The 22,077-nt window shown below is 37.0% G+C and overlaps 1 protein-coding gene and 1 non-coding gene across 3 annotated transcripts in view; both read left to right on the top strand.

Annotated features, from left to right (window-relative positions):
* slc24a4a (solute carrier family 24 member 4a) overlaps positions 1–22,077 on the top strand; it is a 56,293-nt gene that overhangs the window by 12,918 nt on the left and 21,298 nt on the right. For both annotated transcript variants that reach the window (XM_073826421.1, XM_073826422.1), the window contains exons 2-3: positions 1,643–1,753; positions 21,564–21,640. In XM_073826421.1, the coding sequence (XP_073682522.1) occupies positions 1,643–1,753; positions 21,564–21,640 (188 nt within the window). The remainder of the gene's footprint in view (positions 1–1,642; positions 1,754–21,563; positions 21,641–22,077) is intronic.
* LOC141296422 (U6atac minor spliceosomal RNA) lies at positions 7,692–7,856 on the top strand. Its single transcript, XR_012341267.1, has one exon. It is a non-coding gene; the product is annotated as a U6atac minor spliceosomal RNA (small nuclear RNA).

A 22,077-nucleotide genomic window follows, 5' to 3' on the forward strand; every position in this document is an offset into this window, starting at 1 on the left:
ATGTGATTATGATTTTTTGGATCTCACTGCATATCCTCATGTGCTGAAACCGACTGCTGAGGGATAGAAATGTAGGCAAAATATGCATGAAATCCTAATTCAAGCTCTGGCTGTTAGGACAGTATGCATGGTTGAATCTTCACACTATTTTCTTTTATATGATTTTCTCAAAATAAATAAGCCCTGTGGGGCTGCTAACCATGATACAATGCACATCCTGTTGGAATATTGATTAAAACCGATAGCCAGGCAGATCAAGGCTGCAGTTTCAAACGCTAACCCCAAGCCTAACCGACAAGTCATTTAGCTAATTGGCTCCAAGTTGTTAACTATTCCTGGATGATGAGTATTTGGATAGCTGATGTGAAATGTAATGCAAGGTGCCATGTCAAACTTATAAAACCATTTTAAACATTCTGGTGTTTGAAGTTCTGTTAAAACAAAATTTGACTGTTTAAGTGAACACAATCATGGAATTGCATATATTAGGTTAATTAATTATGTGCTAATGTTTATTATCCGATTTAAATTTAATATAATGGGTCAAGGGAGTGCAGTCCATATAAGCTGCACATACTTAAAGGAACACTCCACTTTTTTTGGAAATAGGCTCATTCTCCAACTCCCCCAGAGTTAATAAATTGAGTTTTATCATTTTGAAATCCATTCAGTCGTTCTCCTGTTCTGGCGATATCACTTTTAGCATAGCTTAGCATAGATCATTGAATCCTATTAGACCAATAGCATCGCGTTCAAAAATGACCAACGAGTTTCCATATTTGTCCTGTTTAAAACTTGACTCTTCTGTAGTTATATCGTGTACTAAGACCGGCGGAAAATGTAAAGCTGCGATTTTCTAGGCCGATAAGATTAGGAACTACACTTCCATTCCGGCGTAATAGTCAAGGAAGTTTGCTGCCGTAACATGGCCGAAGCAGGCGCAGTAATATCACACAGCACATGTGCAAATGCTAACCTAGCTGGAAACTAATTTCAGGCGCTGTGTGATATTACTCCGCCTGCTGCGTCCATGTTACGGCAGCAAACTTCCTTGACTATTACGCCGGAATGCGAGTGTAGTTCCATCTTATCGGCCTAGAAAATCGCAGCTTTACATTTTCCGCCGGCATTAGTAGACAATATAACAACAGAAGAGTCAAGTTTTAAATAGGACAAATATCGAAACTCGTTGGTCATTTTTGAACGTGATGCTATTGGTCTAATAGGATTCAATGATCTATGCTAAGCTATGCTAAAAGTGATATCGCCAGAACAGGAAAACGGCTGAATGGATTTCAAAACGGTAAAACTCAACTTATTAACTCGGGGGGAGTTGGAGAATGAGCCTATTTCCAAAAAAAGTGGAGTGTTCCTTTAAGCCATTATATTAAATAAGTCCAGACTGGCTAATTAATATTAATATTACTATAAATTCCTTTGTCATTTGAGATGTAACATAAGATTATGTATTAAATTGTTGGGAGAATGTATGTAACTGCCTATTAATTATTTATTTGTCAAACGAAGGTAAATTCTGCAAATATCTGCCAGTTATGAAGGGATCTGGGTAAGCGGATTCACAACAGCTTTGGCGCCTACGCTCTGAAATTGTCATTTAAATGATGTGTTTCTTCATTCACAGGTCATGGGCTGGTGCTACAGGAGGGGTTTGCTGTACCCAGAGATCACTTGGGCCGAAGGCTTATGGCCGCTGCGGGAGACAATGAGACGGAGAAGAATTGCACACCACCAGGTAATTCATGCATCACTTCATAGTATGATTAATATTTGAGTGATCACTTGTTTAAGAATGAAGTGCAGATTTCAATGCAGGGCTTGCAAAAATGTAAAAAATCCCCAGGTAACCCAGGCATTCGGAAATTTATTGAAAATCCTCCAACGTGAATGGTTACTCTTGTAAGATCTCTCAAGGTTAAATGATAACATTTAATTTTTTTTATTGCATTATGATTGCTTCAATCCAGAGACAGTGTTTTATCTACACATATCCATACTTACCATGCTCTTTAAAGGGATAGTTCACCCAAAAATGTACATTTTGTCATTACTCGCCCTCATGTCGTTCCAAACCTGTAAGACCGTCGTTCATTTTCGGAACACAAATTAAAATGTTTTTGATAATCTTAGAGCTTTCTGACTAGTGTTGTCACGATACTAAAATTTTGACTTCGATATGATACCGGACTAAAATATCTTGATACTACTACTGAACCGACATTACAACAAAAACATAGAACAACAGGAAATGTAAATAAATAATGGATGATCCAAATGGAGGTTATAGCTATTTTATCTATTTAAAAAAAAAAAAAAAACATCCCCTTTAATAAATAAATAATACAAATCACATGCCAGTGCCACTACACAGGACTATGGTAAGCAACTGCTGAGCCTACAGGTATGTAGAGATCTTTGCAATATTAGTGAGTTAGCTAAAAGGATAAAGCCAAATCTTATTTCATGATATAATAATTTTATTGCACAATAACAATTTATATCATGATATAGTCTTTTTGGTTACTTTATCTTTGTTGTTAATAATAAGAACATAGATGCAAGTAACAAAGGACAAATACAATAAAACAAAAACAAAAAAAATGAAATGGGGCCCCATTATTATTATTTTTTTTTTTTATTTCCCCAAATTCATTTTTTTTTTTCTGTTTTCATTTAGCTGGATTATGTTTTTCCTGTAAACATTTTTCTAGATTCTGTTTTAATGGTCTCATTTAAAAAATATTAATCAAAATGGATGTCTAATTAATTGAAATCATGAAACTTTGAAGTAAGCATGAAGCAATTTAACAGCAATTTATTAAGTTTAATAAAAATGAAATTATTTATTTTTATCAAATTCTCTAAATCTTCTATCCATTGATTTTCTGGATTCCACTTTAATCATTTCATTAAATTTCAATAATTAAAAGCATGTCCAATTAATTTATAAAGATTAGTTAGATTTTATTAAGAATTTAATATTATATTATATTATATTTATTTTCCATAAATACTGTGTGTATTTACAATTTTCTGTTAAATTATTTTTTTGGTAAATATTCCTTAAATGTTGTTTTAATAACACTTTTATTAGTAGTATTAGCACTTTTTACATTACACTAAGTAATATTTCTGTCAAGTTAAACCCAAGTTTTATTTCGACGAATTGTTGTGAAGTCCTTGACGTTTCTGTTTGTATATATGATGATGGTTTTTCTCAAAAGTAACAGTAAAATGCTCATGAACTGACTCTCACAGCAGTTTGTTTGTGTTCATGTACTCATATATTGAGGCAGCAGAGACTGAAAACACACTCTCTTCAGTATGTGTGTAGTAAGCGAAACCGTGCTTCTGTGCCATTCATTCATACAGAACATGCAAGATTCATATTTAAACAGGCAAGTTCCGTGATATTCCGTGTGTAGAGTAAATTAAATTATGACTGGATCCTGTGATTCAGTCTGCATTTTCCGCTTCGTGGTAATCATAGGGCCCTAAATAAACAGTGATTTACTCAGGGAATATTATTAAAATGCTTTCTTAAAGTACTGGTACTAGTACAATACGGAAAAGCAAGGCATTGTGATGCCTTTTTAGAACCGGGTATATCGTGCAACACTATTTCTGACTCTGCATAGACAGTAGAGCCCGACCGATAAAGGATTTTGAAGGCCGATACAAATATTTGTTGGTTTTAAAATCCGATATTTTGATATATCGGCATATATACATAATATGATAATGCATTTTAAAAAGAAACTTGTTTCTTTTTATTGTCACAACAGAACAGAGGAACATAAATATATTAAAGTTCTGATAAATAAAATGTATAAAAATACAAACTTAAGATACGAAACGTAAAGTCCTTTAAACAAAAACAAAAACAACAGTTTTAAAAGACTTTGTAAGCTTCATAAATATAACTTTGAATAGGACTGGAGACAAATTCTGTTAAGTTTTAGCGATCTAAATCCATTATGTGACTCGTTAATGCTCCGGCTGAACGACAGTCTGCAACGCACACTTGGCGTTATTGGATTTCACACACGTGTAAAAGAAAAGCTAACTTTTATGCACAAGCTACGTTTGATACTTTTTCTCTATGTCTAAATGTTCACTCCTCGCAAGTCTAACTTACATTTTACAATCCAGGGACTGTAACTAGATATATGCTAGTTATAAATACAGTAATCATTACTTTATTTAGGCAGAATTAGTTTGTTGTGGTTTCCAAGCTCATTAATGTTAACGTTAGCGGTCTTCCACTAGCGGCATTAGCTTCCACTGATAGAGTTCGTTACTATTACTCTGATCATCTTTGCCTTTACATTAAAGGGAGGGTTTGTTTCATGCAGCCAAGAGATGAAGTAGATACCGGTCTTCCCGCGGGGATATAAGTTACTTTTATCAGTGGGCTTTTGCGGGACGAAATAACATATACTCCTTTTGGAGCGGGCGGGCCTAAAGCATCCGTCCCTTGCAGATGAAGTTTGCGTGCAGCGGCAGCTTTGTCTTCGGTTTTTACAAAGCGTAGCCACACTTTTGAGCACTTCGCGCGATTCATCTTGTAGAATGATGTTTACATTACCACACGAGGTCCTGGCAGATTGCACACGCGGAAGGTCCTGGCAGATCACTAGATGAAAAATTGCACCCAGGATTCGATAAGAGGAATCAACATTTTTAATTTTATATAAAGTATTCAATTCTTTCTTAAGTATCCAATTCCAGAATCGGAATAAATTTTAGATTCTCAACCCTACCATGAACACACTTCACCAATGATCTCACTCGCGGATAACTGGCTCTCTCTCTGCCCGACTCTGGCTGGATCAGCAAGTTGCAGGATATGTGGCGCGTTATACAGGAGTGTTGCCAACAGGGACGGTGTAGAGTGCCCTCTGATGGACAAACAACAAACAAAACAACGCCAACACTCATGACATGGTTGAAGTGTGTTTCGTCCGTTTTTTATCTTTGAAATATTAATTTATCAGCCATTATAAATGCCGATACCGATAGTTTGGAAAATGCCTAATATCGGCCGATAATATATATAATAATATCGGCCTGCCGATAAATCGGTCGGGCTCTAATAGACAGCAATGCAACTGACATGTTCAAGGCCCAGAAAGGTAGTAAGGACATCACTAAAATAGTCTGTTTGGTATCAGTGGTTCAACCTTATTTTTATGAAGATTATGATTTTATGATAATACTTTTAACTTTATGTAACAATTTCCTTTTTTTGTGTACAAAGTATTCTTATAGCTTCATAAAATTGAGATTAAACCACTGATGTCACATGCACTTTTTTTAATGATGTCCTTACTACCTTTCTGGGCCTTGACCGTGTCAGTTGCATTGCAGATGGATTTAATTAAAAATATCCTAAGTTGTGTACCAAAGATGAACAAAGGTTCGAACGACGTGAGGGTGAGTATGACGGAATTTTCATTTTTGGGTGAACTATACATTTATTCCACGTAATGTAATTTCAACATCTTAGATTTATTGCATGCGTCTATTGGTCCACACTTTGGGAAATGATGCTTGCTTCACACATCATTCATTCCTATTCATCTAATGTCACTGATATTGACAAGACAATGCTAATAAAGACATAAATCTTGAACGAAATGTAATATATGCATGAAAACGTCAATGGAATGGAGCCTGGTCCTGCCAACTTATTGAAATGAATTGTTCCAGCAGTAAATTAAGCTGCTCTGACTGGAAATCGTCATCGCTTATCGCTCCGGGCAGCTTTGTGGAAAGACAAAAGAATTGTAAGGGAAGATTTGTGATTATGAGAGAAATGGATCTGTGGCTTTGCCTTGTGCGTTCTATAAATGGAAGCATGAAGGCTATTTTTAGACGTTTGTCCCCTCGACGTCCCTGTGACCATAGGAGATGTTGGGGAAGATGAGGCCAGATCTTTTGATGCATCTTGGGAGTCCTGGCATCTCAGCGCCTGAGGGCTCTCTCATTAAGTGGCTTTTATTTGCCGAACGCCGCAGTTCGGTGCACGTGACCCCACATGCACTAGGATGTGAGATTATGAGTTGTTTCAGGGGTTGTGTCTCTATTAGAGTCATGAGCTGAGGAAGTTTGTTGTCGTGGGCTGATGGAATCTGCCCTTTCAATTTACTCTCTGCCCGTAACGAATATCTCAGGGAGTGTGGAACAGCACCGCTTTCAGGCAGATTTGCTCAGCAGTGCGCCATTCGCTGTCGTCAAGCGCTGACATTGTGGATCTTAGCCTTGCTGCTCCCAGCCAGAATGTGAGCGAGCGGTGATCTGAGGTCTTTGCCAGCTACATGAGCGAGAAGGGAGAAGAAAGATGAGATCTGTCCATCTCTGTCAGCAACCCTCCGAGCTGAAGGCCAGGTCGAGGTCACGTCGGTTGTCTCAATTGTGAAACATTCACTCATGCATTTATGTCCCACTGCGTGTAGAAGTTTGCAAAGAGCACTTCTTTCTTGTTGTAATGTTATTTATTCTTTTTAGGAATTGAAGCTGTTAGCAGTATTACCGCCTCTATTTAATTTAATTTATTTAATTTATTTTTTTTACATTTCCCTACAAAGATACTCTTGAAACCACTGTAATCAGAGATGGGGTAGGAAAGTGGCAGCACATCATCTTGGTGTTGTCAAATGTGTCAAAAACAACGCCTCTCGCGACAAGCTTACAACAGACTGCTTATGAAGCTAAATACTGCTTAAAGGGTTAGTTCTCCCAAAAATGAAAATTGTCATTAATTACTCACCCTCATGTCGTTTGAAACCCATAAGACCTCCGTTCGTCTTCGGAACACAAATTCCGAAGTATACTCGTGGCTTCATAAAATTACGGTTGAACCACTGTTGTCACGTAGACTATTTTGTCGATGTTCTTGTTGCCTTTCTGGACCCTTGCTGTTTGTGGAGGGTCAGAACGCTCTCGGATTTCATCAAAAATATCTTAATTTGTGTTCTGAAGATAAATGATGGTCTAGGGGTTTGAACGACATGAGGGTGAGTAATTAATGACAGAATATTCATTCTTGGGTGAACTATCCCTTTAACTTAAATGAATTGGTGACCACATTATCAGCTTCCTCCTTTCTATGGGATGTGCATTCTTTTATAAAAAATTAAGTATTTTATTGATTTTATGTGACTCTTTTTTTTTTTTTTTTTTTTTTTTTTTTTTGGTTTAGAAATCACTTTTAGAATTGGGATCATATATATTCAGGTTTTCCAAGACCGTAGGAATAATTAAAAAATGCTGTGAGGAAGTAATAAAATAAAGGGATATATTAAAATAAGAATTATTGATCTTGATTTTTAGTTATTTTGGCTGCTTATAGTGCTTGCTGTTTTTTTTTTTTTGCCTATGTGTTTTATTTTCCCAAAATTTGGAGCACCTCTTTGTATGGAATCCCATTTCCGCCACTGAATAAAAGTTTTTAAAAAGGTAATTGCCATTTATTTATTTTTTCTTCATAATTCTGACTTTTTTCTTGCAACTGAGTTTACATCTTGCAATTCTGAAACTTTTTTTTTTCATAATTGCGTGATATAAACTTGCAATTGCGAGTTATAAAGTCTGTATTGCGTGACAAAATCAGAATTCTGTAATACAAACTCACATTTATGACTTTTCTCAGTTGCGTGATATTGCGTAATGTGTTGTATGAAAGGAGAGAAGGTTAGCACTCCCCTTGACAAGAATGGAAAAGGTCCTAGTGACCTTCAACACTTATACGTTCTGAAGATAAATGACAGTCTTAGTTGTTCGAACGACAACGACATAAGGCATGATGAGTAATTATTGACAGAATTTTCATTTTTGGGTGAACTATCCCTTGAACTTAAATGACGAAGTGACCACATTATCAGCTTCCTCCTTTCTATGGGATGGCCTATGAAAGGAATACGGTTAAGGAATTGCCACCTACGTCATGGCATCTCTAACCATGTTTTAGGGGGCAGCCATGGGTCAATTCTGATTCCTCTGAATTGTGAAATAAACTTGCAATTCAGATTTGTTTTCCTCATACTGTAACTGCATGATATAAACTCTCAAATGTAAGTTATAAAGTCAGAATTGTGAGATATACACTCGCAATTCTGAGAACATAGTATTTTTTCCCTATTCAAGGAAAAAATCAGAACTGTGAGAACTTGCAATTTCAAGTTTTATTCATTGGCGAAAACGGGCTTCCATACCTTTGGAAGGTCCCTTTAGAAAAGCAAATTTTATAGTGCAAGTTTTTGAAAATGATACAGTTTTTGTTTCCGTGTTCAGTCTTTAGGTATGTGGTCAGAAGCGTAGTGTTGTTTTACAAAGTGACATCGCCAACTACTGGCCTGGCATGCATAAATAGCGTTTTTAGTCATTTTTGCAGATCCATATAAATGGGGATATTTTTGACAACATTGTTGTTTGCATTTTTAATACATTGTCATGTCAACCTACCTAAATTTATTTTCTATGCCATTCTCTAAAAATCAAACCGTGATGGACAGTATCCAGTCAACATTTAGTGTTTATTTTGCAGGATTTGTCTCCCTGTTGCAAAACTGCTGATATTTCTGTACAGCTCTTAGTTTCATTTGAGCTTCAGCCCAGATCTCCTGTGGCTTATTTCCAAAATGCATCAGAGCAGCAGTCCAGCAACATCTTATGTTTTCCTTAAACCATTGTTCATCCCTTGATGTAGACATCAACACAGTGCCCACACACAACTATAGCTATAACTGAATGAAATTGAGTAATGACTTCATTTATACAGCTTCTCTTGAGAGGTATAGTGTCTGCCATCAGATTGTTATTAAATAATGATGTTGTGCAAAGCAGCCTCTGTGAATTATACTATAGATTATATCACAGAATAAAACATTTGAAATTTGCTACAATATTGGTTGTTCTGGCCCATAATAATAACCCACTTAGGGGTAGAAAGCCCATCTGATCGACATATAACAAGAAACTCCGGTTGTTTGCTTTTTAATGTGATGTTTAGAGGCAGGTAAATGCGAAATCGATGATACCGTAATCCGCCAATGTGCAAAGTGTTGGCGCATTCTCAGCAATCTCTGTGAAAGCTTACACGGTAAACACTTAAGCAATTTGTTTAAAATGTTGTGCAACTTTGTGGTCAGAAATTTCTATCTAAAAGTAATAAGTAGCAGTTATTTCAATAACATGTTTACTGCTGCTAATTGCCTCTCAAATATCTTTTAAAGATTTTATGCCGTTCACCTTGTACACGTGATTAATACAGCAATTGGTTCTTCCTCTAAAACGCTCATTGCAGCAGCCTGGGAACTTGTAAACACTCCTTCCTAGCAGACTGATTAAAATCAAGTGCATGCTGACTCCTGGAAGTTGCATAGCAGTCAACCAATCAAATTGGAGCTGGCCAGATCCTGATTTTGCATGCAATATGCATCATACGGTCCCTGACGGGTCCATTGATGTACTTTCTGAAGCTGAGGCTGTTGAGGAGCTTGTCATCTGTTCTGCATTTGCTAAATAAGATGTTCCTTTATTGTCATGTGGTGTAAAATGAGTTGATTTAATTTGTGATGAGGGCATCACACCAATCTCTGAAATGCAGCTAATAAAAACGCATGCAATTCAGTTAGCATGCATTTTAATTTAAAAATATTTAGCTCTAAAGAGAAGATATTTTGCTTGTTTATATGGCTTTGTAATAAGAGAGTCTCACTGAACAGGGATCCGCATAGGCAAACAAGCAGGTGCTTTGATGAGAGCGGCCTCCATTATGTTTGCACTCCTCAGAAGCTGCTCAAATCAATAAGTAATCTGAAAGAGAGCGAGCGCTCAGACAGTCTGGGTTGGATGCCAGCTTGTTGACTGAAATTTGAATAAGCAGAATGCTCCTGTGCCTGAAGAGGGGTTATTTTAGGAACTTGCATCTTTTACAGACTGGAAAAGATTGATCGAACCATTCGTAAGGGGGGAAAAAAAGGTGATGGGGTGGGCGCTTTGTGCGTGCACTTTTAAGATGTGACATAACTGCAAGCTCAGGCACTGACAAATAGGTTAATACACTATTCAACAGCTTTACAGATCTGCAGCGTATCTCATAAAGAAAACAAAATACCGTTACAGCGCAAGGCTTGTCACATAGAGATGGGGCTGGAGGCGGCATTGTATTTCATCCAGTATTACAGTGTTCTTTCCGGATTGCTGCTGTATATTAACTACGCAGTTTATTCCATAAAAGACTTGTAACTATTTATTGACATTTAAGTCCTTACGATGCCTTGACTAATGTAATTCTGCTCACAAATCAAGCAGTAAATCAGTCATACGTTATGGTCTAGGTTGTATTTACTGGTTGGAACCACACACTAACCCACAGTTAAACATGAAATGGCTTTCGCAACAGGACTACCTTCGCGGGAGGGCTAGCTTGGCCAGTTCTAGCAATCACCAATCACCATTGAATCCCATAAGGGCTCACGTTACAGCTGAGTGCTTAAGTTTGCACCCCCTGCAGGATGTTTATCATTAATAAGTAGGGATGCACGATATGAAAAATTCTAACCGATACCGATAGCCGATAATTAAGTCCTTCTTTTGGCCGATACCGATAACCAATACATATTTTTATATGATAATTTTGTGCACACAGGAGAATACAAAATCTAAGATAAACTAATGAAATTTATATTATATATCTGGGTCTAACAATCATAGCAAACAGTCCTGACTTTTCAAAAATGTATTTTTTTTTTTTTTTTGTGTAAGGCACCACAATTCTAAATAAAATAAAATGCTTTGACATTTGTCAACCTGGAAAAAATGAAAAGTGCATCATGGAGTAAAGTCAGATGTCCAAATGTCTGTGGTAAACCTTATGTGTAGTCCATTCTTATTGATCATATTATGAATGTGTGCAGCAGCCAAATCGTACAAGGCGGGGAATAAAATATCAGAATCGAAACAAAAACGTCTCAACTCTTCAGAATGTTGCAAGCGCAATGCAGGTCATGTGACATGAACCAACCAATCAGCTTTGTCCTTTCCCTTAATAACACTGAAAGCACTGGCAAGGTGGAGAAACAGCTTATCAAAGCTGGAATAAACAGGAATAAACATTTTTAAATAAATTTGATAACAGAGCTACTGCAAGCGATTTTTAATGCTGAAAATCTATTTATTCTTTGCTGAAACTACCGCGTCTTTATGGAGAGCGCATGTCATGGCTGCTTAGCAACGGCAGACACCACTGGAGCTCATACTACAGAGCGGTTTGGCAAAGACTTTGGGTTTGGAAAGAAAGAGAAGGTGGCGCTTCAGCGTTTTTCACGCGTTTTTAGGCGCGACATGTGAACTGCCCCTAAAACAGATTCACCGCGATGACGACCGCTGAAGTGAGATATAAGATTGTTAAAACTTAACGGCTTTTTACCTCCTCTCGGAATCCTTGCTAAACATGTGTTGCAAATAGCAGTAGCATTGTCCTCCTTTGTCACTGTGAAAAACTACCAGACCTGCGAAGGCGATGATGACGACACAGATGATGACGTATTAAACGCGACAAAGGCTGAGAGTCACTGCAGTTTACAGCTGCAGTCACTTGCACTCGGAAAGCAGATGAATCTCAGATAAACCAGACTGATTGATTGATTTACCAGCAAGAGTACTTTATCGGATCGGGTTTCATTTATTTATCGGAGCAATAAAAATGACGTCATTTTTACCCAAATCGGTCGATAATTTATCTGTCCGATAAATATCGTGCATCCCTATGAATAAGTGTAATAAAAAATTAGTTGTGATGTTTAAATTGACTGCTCAGGGGGTGTAAACTTTTGAACAGAATTTCAAATTTTCTTTTTTGCCTAAATCTTTTTTTTTTTTTTTCATTTAGTACTGCCCTAGAAGCTACAGTGGATACTTGCATGTTTCCCAGAAGACAAAATAAGTAAAATTTACCCTGATCTTCAAATTCAGAAGGTTCAAAGGGTTCAAATACACCAAAAATGCTAAAAAAACAAACAAAGAATCTGTAGGACCTGAAGGATTTTTCTGAAGAACAGCAGGCAGTTTAACTGTTCGGGACAAACAAGGGACTAAACAAAAAACAAAAAAGTGGATCATTCAGGTAACAACAGTAGTAAGTGTGCGTAAATTTTTGAACGGGGTCATTTTTATAAATTTAACTATATTATCTTGTGGACTATGTAAACCACTTTTATGTGAAATATCTTATTCAGGTCAGTACTAAATAAAATATAACATGAATTTTGTATGATTTCTCTTAATTTGGTAAAATAACATTTAGCAGATTCTGAATATCAGAAATGGAGAGACTTAAATCAGATTTACCTTAAATTTCACCCAGCTAAATACTCACTAAAAACTCCCACAGATCATGTTTTCATGCTTATTTTGATGTAACAAAGTGGTTATATCTAAGTGAACTTTTTTTATTTGTCTTCCCATTAACAGCATTATATTGTTCGTTCACAATGATTCACAAATACAGAACGCGCATGAACACGAGGCAGGATTTATGCCATGAATCAAACAGCTGATCACAACCAGTCATATTTAATCATATCGCGATGGAGGCATGGCCTCCTCTTACGTGACTTTCCCCCCATTCATTCTCATTTACCCCCCACCAAACTCGTCACACACTTTAGAAGGTCTGTTAAAAGTCAATGGGCTCAGGGGAAGCCAGAGAGATACGGACTCTTACTGTAACTTGATTTAGTGATTTTATATACTTCTAATGTTATATTTTGTAATATTGGCATTGTTTTACTTTTTTTTTTTTTTTTTTTTTTATCCAATATTTTGAGGAGGCACTGCCCTCCTTTTTCGTTTTGGCATCAGGAAGCAATTCTAACAGGCTACGCTGATACACACGCACACCTAGCTCAGCTCGGTATATCCAACTGCGAGTCGCTGGTCCTGCCATGTGTGTTCACATCAGGACAGACGCTGATGGATAAGGTCATCAGATGACAGGAGACAACAAAGCACATACTGTCTCACTCTACCTGAGATGGTTCTCCACAGTAGCCCAGATTATATGCTGTTCATACAGCAGATAATTGTATGTTGTATGTATGTTGTACTGAATTGTATTGTATGTTGTTCGCCATTTGTATGGAGACACTGACAAAGCCTCCACCTTAAAATACTGTCATGATGCCCACAGAGACAGAGAGAGTTTGTTTTTAATGGTACTATCATTAATAATTGATGCAGTGTGCCGGAGCTCCTAAGGACTTTAATGGATTTACCTGCAAGAGATTGCGATGCTTCGCACAAGTGCATCAACCTGGAGAAAAACAACTTCCAGTGTCAACAAACAGCAGGTCCTGCTGAATACCTCATGTGTTCCCATCCTGCAGAAGCAGCACTTCTGGAAGATTGTTTTATCATGCATATCAGCTAATATTAAATTATATTTGCTCATGTTTATATACATGTTTTCCATAAATCTCATTTGTTCTCGTGTGTCTAGCAAACATGGTTACACTTCCATGTTTACAGTATTTGATGAGCTTTATGTATGTTGATTATTGTTTATATATGAATAAAAGCCTAAATGAAATTTGACTTGTATTGAACTCCTCTGTCTATACTGCCCTCCAAAGGCAAAGTGCAGTAACTACGCGAACACTGAAACTGAGAAAAATGCCTTTAAAGTTTTTGACAGCTAGTCAAACACTCTCGTTTCTCTGAAACAACACTCTCATTTCTCCGAAACAGGACAAAATTAAACCAGGAGACTTTGCCACGAGACAAAACAGTTGTCACAATGTCCATTTTAAGCCTTAACTCAATTTTGACCAAATGTGTAGTTACTGCGCTTTGCCTTTGGAGGGCAGTATACTTTTACAGTGTCTTTTTTTTTTAGTATTTGATGTTATATAGGTTTTGATAGCATGGACTTTTAGTGAATATACAGTCAAGCCTGAAATTATTCATACCCCTGGCAAATTCTGACTTAAAGTTACTTTTATTCAACCAGCAAGTTTTTTTTTTTTTGACCGGAAATGACACAGGCTTCTCCCAAAAGATAATAAGATGTACAAGAGGCATCATTGTGGAAAAAAATATTTCTCAGCTTTTATTTACATTTGAACAAAAAGTGGCATGTCCAAAATTATTCATACCCTTTGCAAACTGTCACAGTCTATGGGAAAATCCAAAGTTCTATACCATTCCAAATAGTCCAAGCTGTTCTAAAGCATCCTAATTACCCTGATTCATTGGGAACAGCTGTTTTAATCAACTCAACAGGCGAAAAACAGAAGCTCTGTGCTGTTGGTTTGTGGACTGTCATGGCTAAGACAAAGGAGCACACTGAGGACCATTGTGGCTACTCACAAGTCAGGAAAGAGTTATAAGCCCATATCTAAATGTTTTAAAGTTCCAGTGGCTACAGTGCAAAGTATTATTAAAAAATACAAGACGTTCCGCACTGTGAAAAAATTCAGAGAACGTGGAAGTAACACCAGTGCCTGTGCTGGCCAGGAGGATAGTGAGAGAGGTTAAAAAGAACCCAAGGTTCACCACCAAGGCCATCCTGATGAATCTGGGCTCTGAAATGAATGGACAAAAATACCAGTGGAGACATGCAAAAAGCTGGTCAGCAGTTATAGGAAGCGTTTGATTGCTGTAATGGCCAATAAAGGCTTTTCTATTGATTATTGAGAAGGGTATGAATAATTTTGGACATGCCACTTTTTGTTCAAATTTAAATAAAAGGGGAGTAATTTTTTCCACAATGATGCCTCCTGTACATCGTTTTGTTATCTTCTGGGACACATCTGTGTCATTTCTAATCAAAAAATTTCTGGTTGAATAAAAGTAACTTTAAGTCCGAATTTGCCAGGGGTATGAATAATTTCGGGCTTGAGTGTAGCATGGTGCTAGAAATGCCAGTCATGGGTTCGATTTCCAGGGAATGCATGAACTGATAAAAGTATACATTGAAGTCTCTCAAAATGGATCAAAATTATGAGAGAATATTAAAAACATAAACGTTCGTCCATACAATGAAAGTCATTGAGGTTTAATGTTACTTTGGACTAGGGGTGGGTAAAAAAAAAAATGTTAAAATCGAATTTTAATCGATTCTCTTTTTTACGAAACAGTACCGATTTTAACTCCCAAGAATTGATTAGTCTAGCCTGTTTTCAGTTAAAGAATGGAACATTGTAGTGCACCTACCATCAAATAAATCACAATAAGATTTGTTAATTTTAATACGAAACCATTCTTAGATTTTCTTAGATCAAATTCTATCCATTTTAATGCATTATTCAAACAATCAAAGCTGTTTTGGTGCAGTTTAATGTGGATTGACAGATCGCTATAAAATACTCTTGTTCTAAGAATATTTTACTTACCCCACTGGCAGATACCCCTCCCCACCCCCGGAAACAAGACTAAATATCTTACGTCATTTTGCTCATCTAGTAAATGCATATCAATTTAATAATTTTTACACATTTTGACTAGAAACAAGACAAAAATACTAAGTAAGACAAGCCTTTTTTGCAGTGTAAAAAGTAGTACTTTGTAGTACTAAGGTGGTCTTGCGGGTTTCCGCCAAAAATAAGTCAACATTTATAAATGTTAGTATTGTAAGTATTGTAATTTTACTGTTGTTCTTAAAAATATAATAAAAAAAATGTTCGGTTATCTGCCTTCGTCCCAGTGTGTAATTTTGTTCAGCTTTGGCTGAGAATTTTCATTTCAGTGCATCCCTACTTGAAATCATGTGGCCTAATGAAGAAGCAACACCCTATAGGCAAGGTGGTCACAGGCCACTTCCTTTTGACAAAAAAAAAAAATTCTCCAGTTCAGTTCTCTTATATGTGACCCTGGACCACAAAACCAGTCATAAGGTTAAATTTTACAAAACTGAGATGTATACACCATAAGCTCAGTAAATAAGCTTTCTATTGATGTATGGTTTGTTAGGATAGGACAATATTTGGCCGAGATACATCTATTTGAAAATCTGGAATCTGAGGGTGCAAAAAAATCAAAATACTGAGAAAATCACCTTTAAAGTTGTCCAAATTAAGTTCTTAACAATGCATATTACTAATCAAAAATTACATTTTGATATGCTTACAGTAGGAATTTTACAAAAAATCTTCATGGAACATGATCTTTACTTAATTTCCTAATGATTTTTGGCATAAAAGAAAAATCAATAATTTTGACCCATACTATGTATTTTTGGCTATTGCTACAAATATACCCCAGCGACTTAAGACTGGTTTTGTGGTCCAGGGTCACATATGTGGCTGCTGTGAGTCTAGTGTATGTGTATTTTGAGTGTACGTGTGTTAGTCTGGGGATGACACTCCATGTGCCCGGTGGCTTCTCTCAGGAGACGACCTTGAGGGTGTCCTCTCCTCCTTCTCATGTGTTATGGGAGGGGCGAGCTGTGGGAAGGGAAATGTGATCGGGGCACCAACAACTCTCTTCCGCTTGATAGATAAAACCTGTTGGGATTCTTCATTTTTCTCAACCCTACAGATAACAGCAATGGAAATGGCTGGTGGTTGTGATGATAAAACATCACGCCACAATTGCCGTCATTTATAACAGATCGCTTCTTAACGGGAAGAGCTATTAATGCCACGAGTGTTTTAATGAGCTCTTCAGACTGAAAAATGAGGTTGCAGTAGAAGATTTTTAAGCATTTTTTGATGCTTTTACACAGCAGGTATTTTTCGTTACTGGTATTTGCTCTGAAGGACAGTAAAAGTCTCAGTCTTGCATATGAAGGAGGGTCCGTGCCATATCTGACTTGGGGGTGGCAAGTCTCCACGGAAAGTGTTAAACTCATTAGCTTTAGAGGGGAAGGTGACTGTATAGATTATGGCATTTTGTTGATTTATGTTGTGAGCTTCATTAGTGCGGCCCTGACAGGCAGCATCTTGTGCCATTGGGGATTATTTGACCTACAGGGCTGCCCGGGTCACAAAAAGGGCTGCCATGACAGAATGTACTGACGTGTGACCTGCCCTGCCATGTGTTTGTGGCGGTTTTGACGTTTAGTGAGATTGCACTAACAGAAGGCCTTGGAGGCATATAAACCAGATTTAAAGGAATGTTCTGGGTTCCATATGAAGTTAAGCTCTAGCAACAGCATTTGTGGCATAATGTCAATCGTCACAGAAAAGGATTTTGGATTCATCGCTATAGTTTTTGTCAGAAACATAAATCATGGTTACAGTGAGTCATTTAGTAGACAGAGCCAGGCAATAAACTTTAACAGTTTAGGTCTTAACCCCTATGTGTTAACTTTAGACTAGTGTGGTAACTTGCCTTGTCTGTATTATAGTGGAACTATAAAAATGGAAAAATTACACTAGCTGCATTTCCATTACCCTTCAAATTGCACAAACTGAAATTATGGCTAATGGAAACGCGTCAATTTCGTGAAAACTCCCATATATTGCGAAAAAGTTTTTAGGCTCGCATGAGGTGGTTTTTCAGGCATTTCGAAAAAAGAATAATTTGCTAAACTGCAGTCACATGATCATTCTTTAATATACTGTAGTCTTAAACACCTCATGTTGCCGCTTACACAAACATTGACTGCACAATTATTGAATAAGGGGCTTATTCAATTAAAGCTTGGATAACTGTGGCCACTGTAGTCAATGCTTGTGTTTATACCAGCCGCTGTGGCTCGTTTTAATTTCAGAAACGTCCCAGAAGTGGCTCTCCGCACTTCTTCTGCAAAGATAGATGCCTACATTTTAGTCGCATAACATGGAAACGCTGTAATTTCACAAGTTTTTTTTTTTATTGACAATTATAAAACTTGCAAAAGTTTTGCACAAATCTGTAATGCCCCTACTGATAAATGCAAATAGCTGAAAAGTCTGTTGTTGATTTTAGCTCCTGCTTAAGCTTAATAAGAAATGTAAAATGCAGACCAATCTATTTAACTTTTAAATATTTGAAGCAAAATATGAGCCTATAAGAGAGATTTCAGATGAAATGGGCAATTTAATGGGTAAGTAAACATTTGTACCATTTATGTACTAGTTATTATTTGTGACCCTGGACCACAAAACCAGTCATAAGGTTAAATTTTACAAAACTGAGATATATACATCACATGAAAGCTCAATAAATAAGCTTTCTATTGATGTATAGTTTGTTAGGATAGGACAATATTTGGCCAAGATACAACTATTTGAAAATCTGGAATCTAAGGGTGCAAAAAATCAAAATACTGAGAAAATCACCTTTAAGGTTGTCCAAATTAAGTTCTTAGCAATGCATATTACTAATCAAAAATTACATTTTGATAGGTTTACAGTAGGAATTTTACAAAAAAGCTTAATGTAACATGATCTTTACTTAATTTCCTAATGATTTTTGACATAAAAGAAAAATCATTAATTTTGACCCATACAATGTATTTTTGGCTATTGCTACAAATATACCCCAGCGACTTAAGACTGGTTTTGTGGTCCAGGGTCACATTTATCTTGAATTAAGCAAAAGCACAAGATACATTTTTGTGGGACAGAGGGACAGTTCACCCAAAAATGAAAATTACCCCATGGTTTACTGACCCTCAAGCCATCCTAAGTGTATATGACATTCTTTTTTCAGATGAATACAGTCTGAGTTTCAAGCTATAATGACAGTGAATGGCTTTTGAGATTTTGAAGTCCAATAAAGTGCATCCATCCATCCATCCATTATAAAAAGTTCTCCACATGGCTTCGGGGGTAATAAAGGCCATCTGAAGCAATTGGATGTGTTTGTGTAAAAGAAAAAATCAATATTTAAAACTTGATCTTAAGTTTCCCCTTGTTGTACGCTCATTCAAGAGAGAGTGGCGTTCCAGTGGAGGCGAGTGAGGAAGCAGAGAGAAGCATTTGTAAAAAAAAAAAAAATAATTTTTGGAGTATTTCACTGTAAACCAAGAGGAGACTGGTTTTCCTATGCTGTAAACTAGGGTTGCATCGATCCGATACTCTGGATCGGTATCGACGCCGATCCAAGCTTTTTGAATGGATCGGATATCGGTGATGCGTGACCGATCCAAATCCGTTACCAGAGTTTGATTAAATAAATAGCAAGAAATAATGGTCTACTGTAAAAACTATAATTCATACAAGAACACAATTATTTTAAAACATTGCCTTAAAAATAAAATACATTTACAATATATTGCGCTGCTTACACAACCACATGTGACCTGAGTGTGACAGGCGAGTTCAGAGGGAACTTTCATATGCAAAGTCTACTGTACCTCAGCGCGGTAAACATGTCCCTGATCTGGAAATATTTTACTCTTGATACAGCATCTAGTAGCACTGCAAATTGTACTATTTGCAAAGCCAAAGTTTCAAGAGGTTGAAGTAGTGTTTCGAATTACAACGCCACAAATTTAATCAAGCATCTTCAAAAGCATCACGCAAAAGAACACAAGGACTTTGCGAACCGAATGACAGCTTTTAATACTTTCTTTGTAAATACTTTGTAAATGAGATATTAATTAAGAAGTTATTATTAAATGACTTTCATTGTCTGACTATAACACTATTGCCTGATTTTGCTCTATTTCGTCGTCAAAAGTAATCTGAAACAAGTCACAACTGAGCCGCTGCTCATCTCCACTCAAACACAGCGGTGTTTCGTTTATGAATGAACGTGCGTTTTTAAACGAATCTAGTGAAATGATTCAATTTCCCATTCAAACAGAGAGTCACTTGCTTTATTTCTGAATGAACCATCCGTTCAAATGAATCAAATCAATGAAATGATTAAGTAATTAAATCAGTGTCTTGCCGCCATCTGCTGGCAGATCTGTTCAGTTATTTATATCTGTAATATTTCTGTTTTCAAATGTTATTTTTAAAACATTAATCTTAATATGAATTTATGAATTTGATTGCACTCATGCATGTCTCTCTCCCCCCCCCCCCCTTTTTTTATCCAACAATGTGCCAGCAGATTTGGTATTTCTTTCTTTACCTAAAACAAATAAATCTTAATGACAAAGTGAATTGTATACATTCTTTAGTTTTGAAGGTAAAATACCCCCACTGATATCGGCCTGGTATCGGTATCGGCCGATACTCAGAATTTTTGGTATCGGATCAGTTTTGAAAAAATGGTATCGTTGCATCCCTACTGTAAACAAAACTTGGTTCTCGTGTGGTTAGCATATTCTCAATGAAGCTTATGCTACTCCTAAAGTAATGCATCTTTCGAATCTGTAAAGACTCTACATTTATTTGTATGCACTCAGACTAACAACGAAACTTTGCGCTTTTGTAAAATAATTAAGCAAAAAGGATGCACTTTTTTAAATGAACCAATTCAAATAGAGAACAAATATTCTCAGATTTTTAATCCATATGAAACATTCATTCATGGCACATCACTACATTTATTTGTATGCCCTCAGACTAACAACGAAACATTGCACTTTTGTAAAATAAATAAAGCAAAAAGGATGCGCTTTCTGCCGTCTGTCTCTGAGAACTTGAATGCGAAAATTGAAACTCTGTATACTTGCCTTACAGACATGAAAAATGTATCTACAGAGCGTGAAATGTCTACTTTTAAATAAACCAATTCAATTACAAAACAAATATTCTCTGATTATTATATTATTACTGCGGAGATGACGAGTCAGTGTCGCCGACTTAATCTCTTAAGACGAAAAACAAAGAAAGCACTAGTTTATCAGTAACTTATTAAACCGTTAATGCAGTCTCTTTGCTGTTTTTTTCCTGACACTTTTATAATTATATCTCCCGGTGCACTGTGGCAAGCTTTTTTTGTGCGCTTGAGTGCTTATTAGGCTGTGTAGGCAATTAAAGGCTCATTATTATGATTTATATGGTTTATTAATAAACGTGTGACTATTAGTCGACTAATGCTTAAAACTGAATGACTACTAGTCGACCAGAAAAATACTTAGTCAAGGTCAGCCCTATAGCTACTGTCTGACAGTCACAAAAAGTTGGATCAAAACTTGTTTGAGGAACAATACAAATATGCTGCTTTTCTAGAATATGGTGTTGAAATGGGCTGCAGAAATCCACATTACTTACCTAGTCCAGCTCACCCAGAGAAAGCCAAGGATACTAGGTGAAGAGCGTGAAATGTCTCACTAGGAAAACTCCATATTGGATGCACCTCTGAATTGCCTCGCTGAGACTACATGCTATCATGCATCAGTAATTTTCTTTCCTATAACTAAATTGAGCGTACCCTTGGCTGTGGTGAATGTCAGTGTGTGAAATAACAAATGCAGTCCCATGCACTGGTGACCATGTATACTACATATACAATGTATTTTTTTTCCTTCATTATGATGAAGTTGCTTGTCCCTAGGGCGTGATTTATATTCTGTTGCCCACACATTCCAATCGTTCCTTGGAATCTCATGCAGATCTGGTTTTACGGACTGTACCATCAGGTTTTTATTTGGATCATTTTTATGGAAAGTGACAACTTGCACCAAAGTGACTTTTTCTTTCTCATTTTCAATGCAGCCATCCACGAGTTCCCCCGGGATATATTCACCAACAGACAGCGTACGCAAGGAGCTGTACTGCTACACATATTTGCGGTAGGAGAACTTTGTGTGTGTACGTCAATCAACATCTAGCCTTGCTCACCATTTGACCTTGTCATCCAGGATAAATGGTGCTTGTCTGAGAATTTTATGACAATTATAAATAGTTTGTCAGCTCTCGCCGTCATTTATGATCGGTCTTGAGTTCTCCATTGGGTTCACGGTGCTGAAGCCACCCTGTCAACACATGCTTAAAGAGCAGAAGTCCACTTAGGCTCAATCCCAATTCTACCCCTTACCCCTACACTTAGCCCTACCCCTCCGTTTGGCGCGTTCACGTGAAGGGGTAGGGGTGTCTCATTTCTCTTTTGGTTGGAGGGGTAGGGGTAAGGGGAAGGGCCAGATAGCCCTCCAAACGAAGATTTTTCAGGACCTCACTTCAAACGAAGGGCTAAGAGAAATTTCCAACATGGCTGCTCACTCGAGCAAGC

The sequence above is a fragment of the Garra rufa genome, chromosome 21 (genome assembly GCF_049309525.1).
Source record: "Garra rufa chromosome 21, GarRuf1.0, whole genome shotgun sequence".
NCBI lineage: Eukaryota > Metazoa > Chordata > Actinopteri > Cypriniformes > Cyprinidae > Garra > Garra rufa.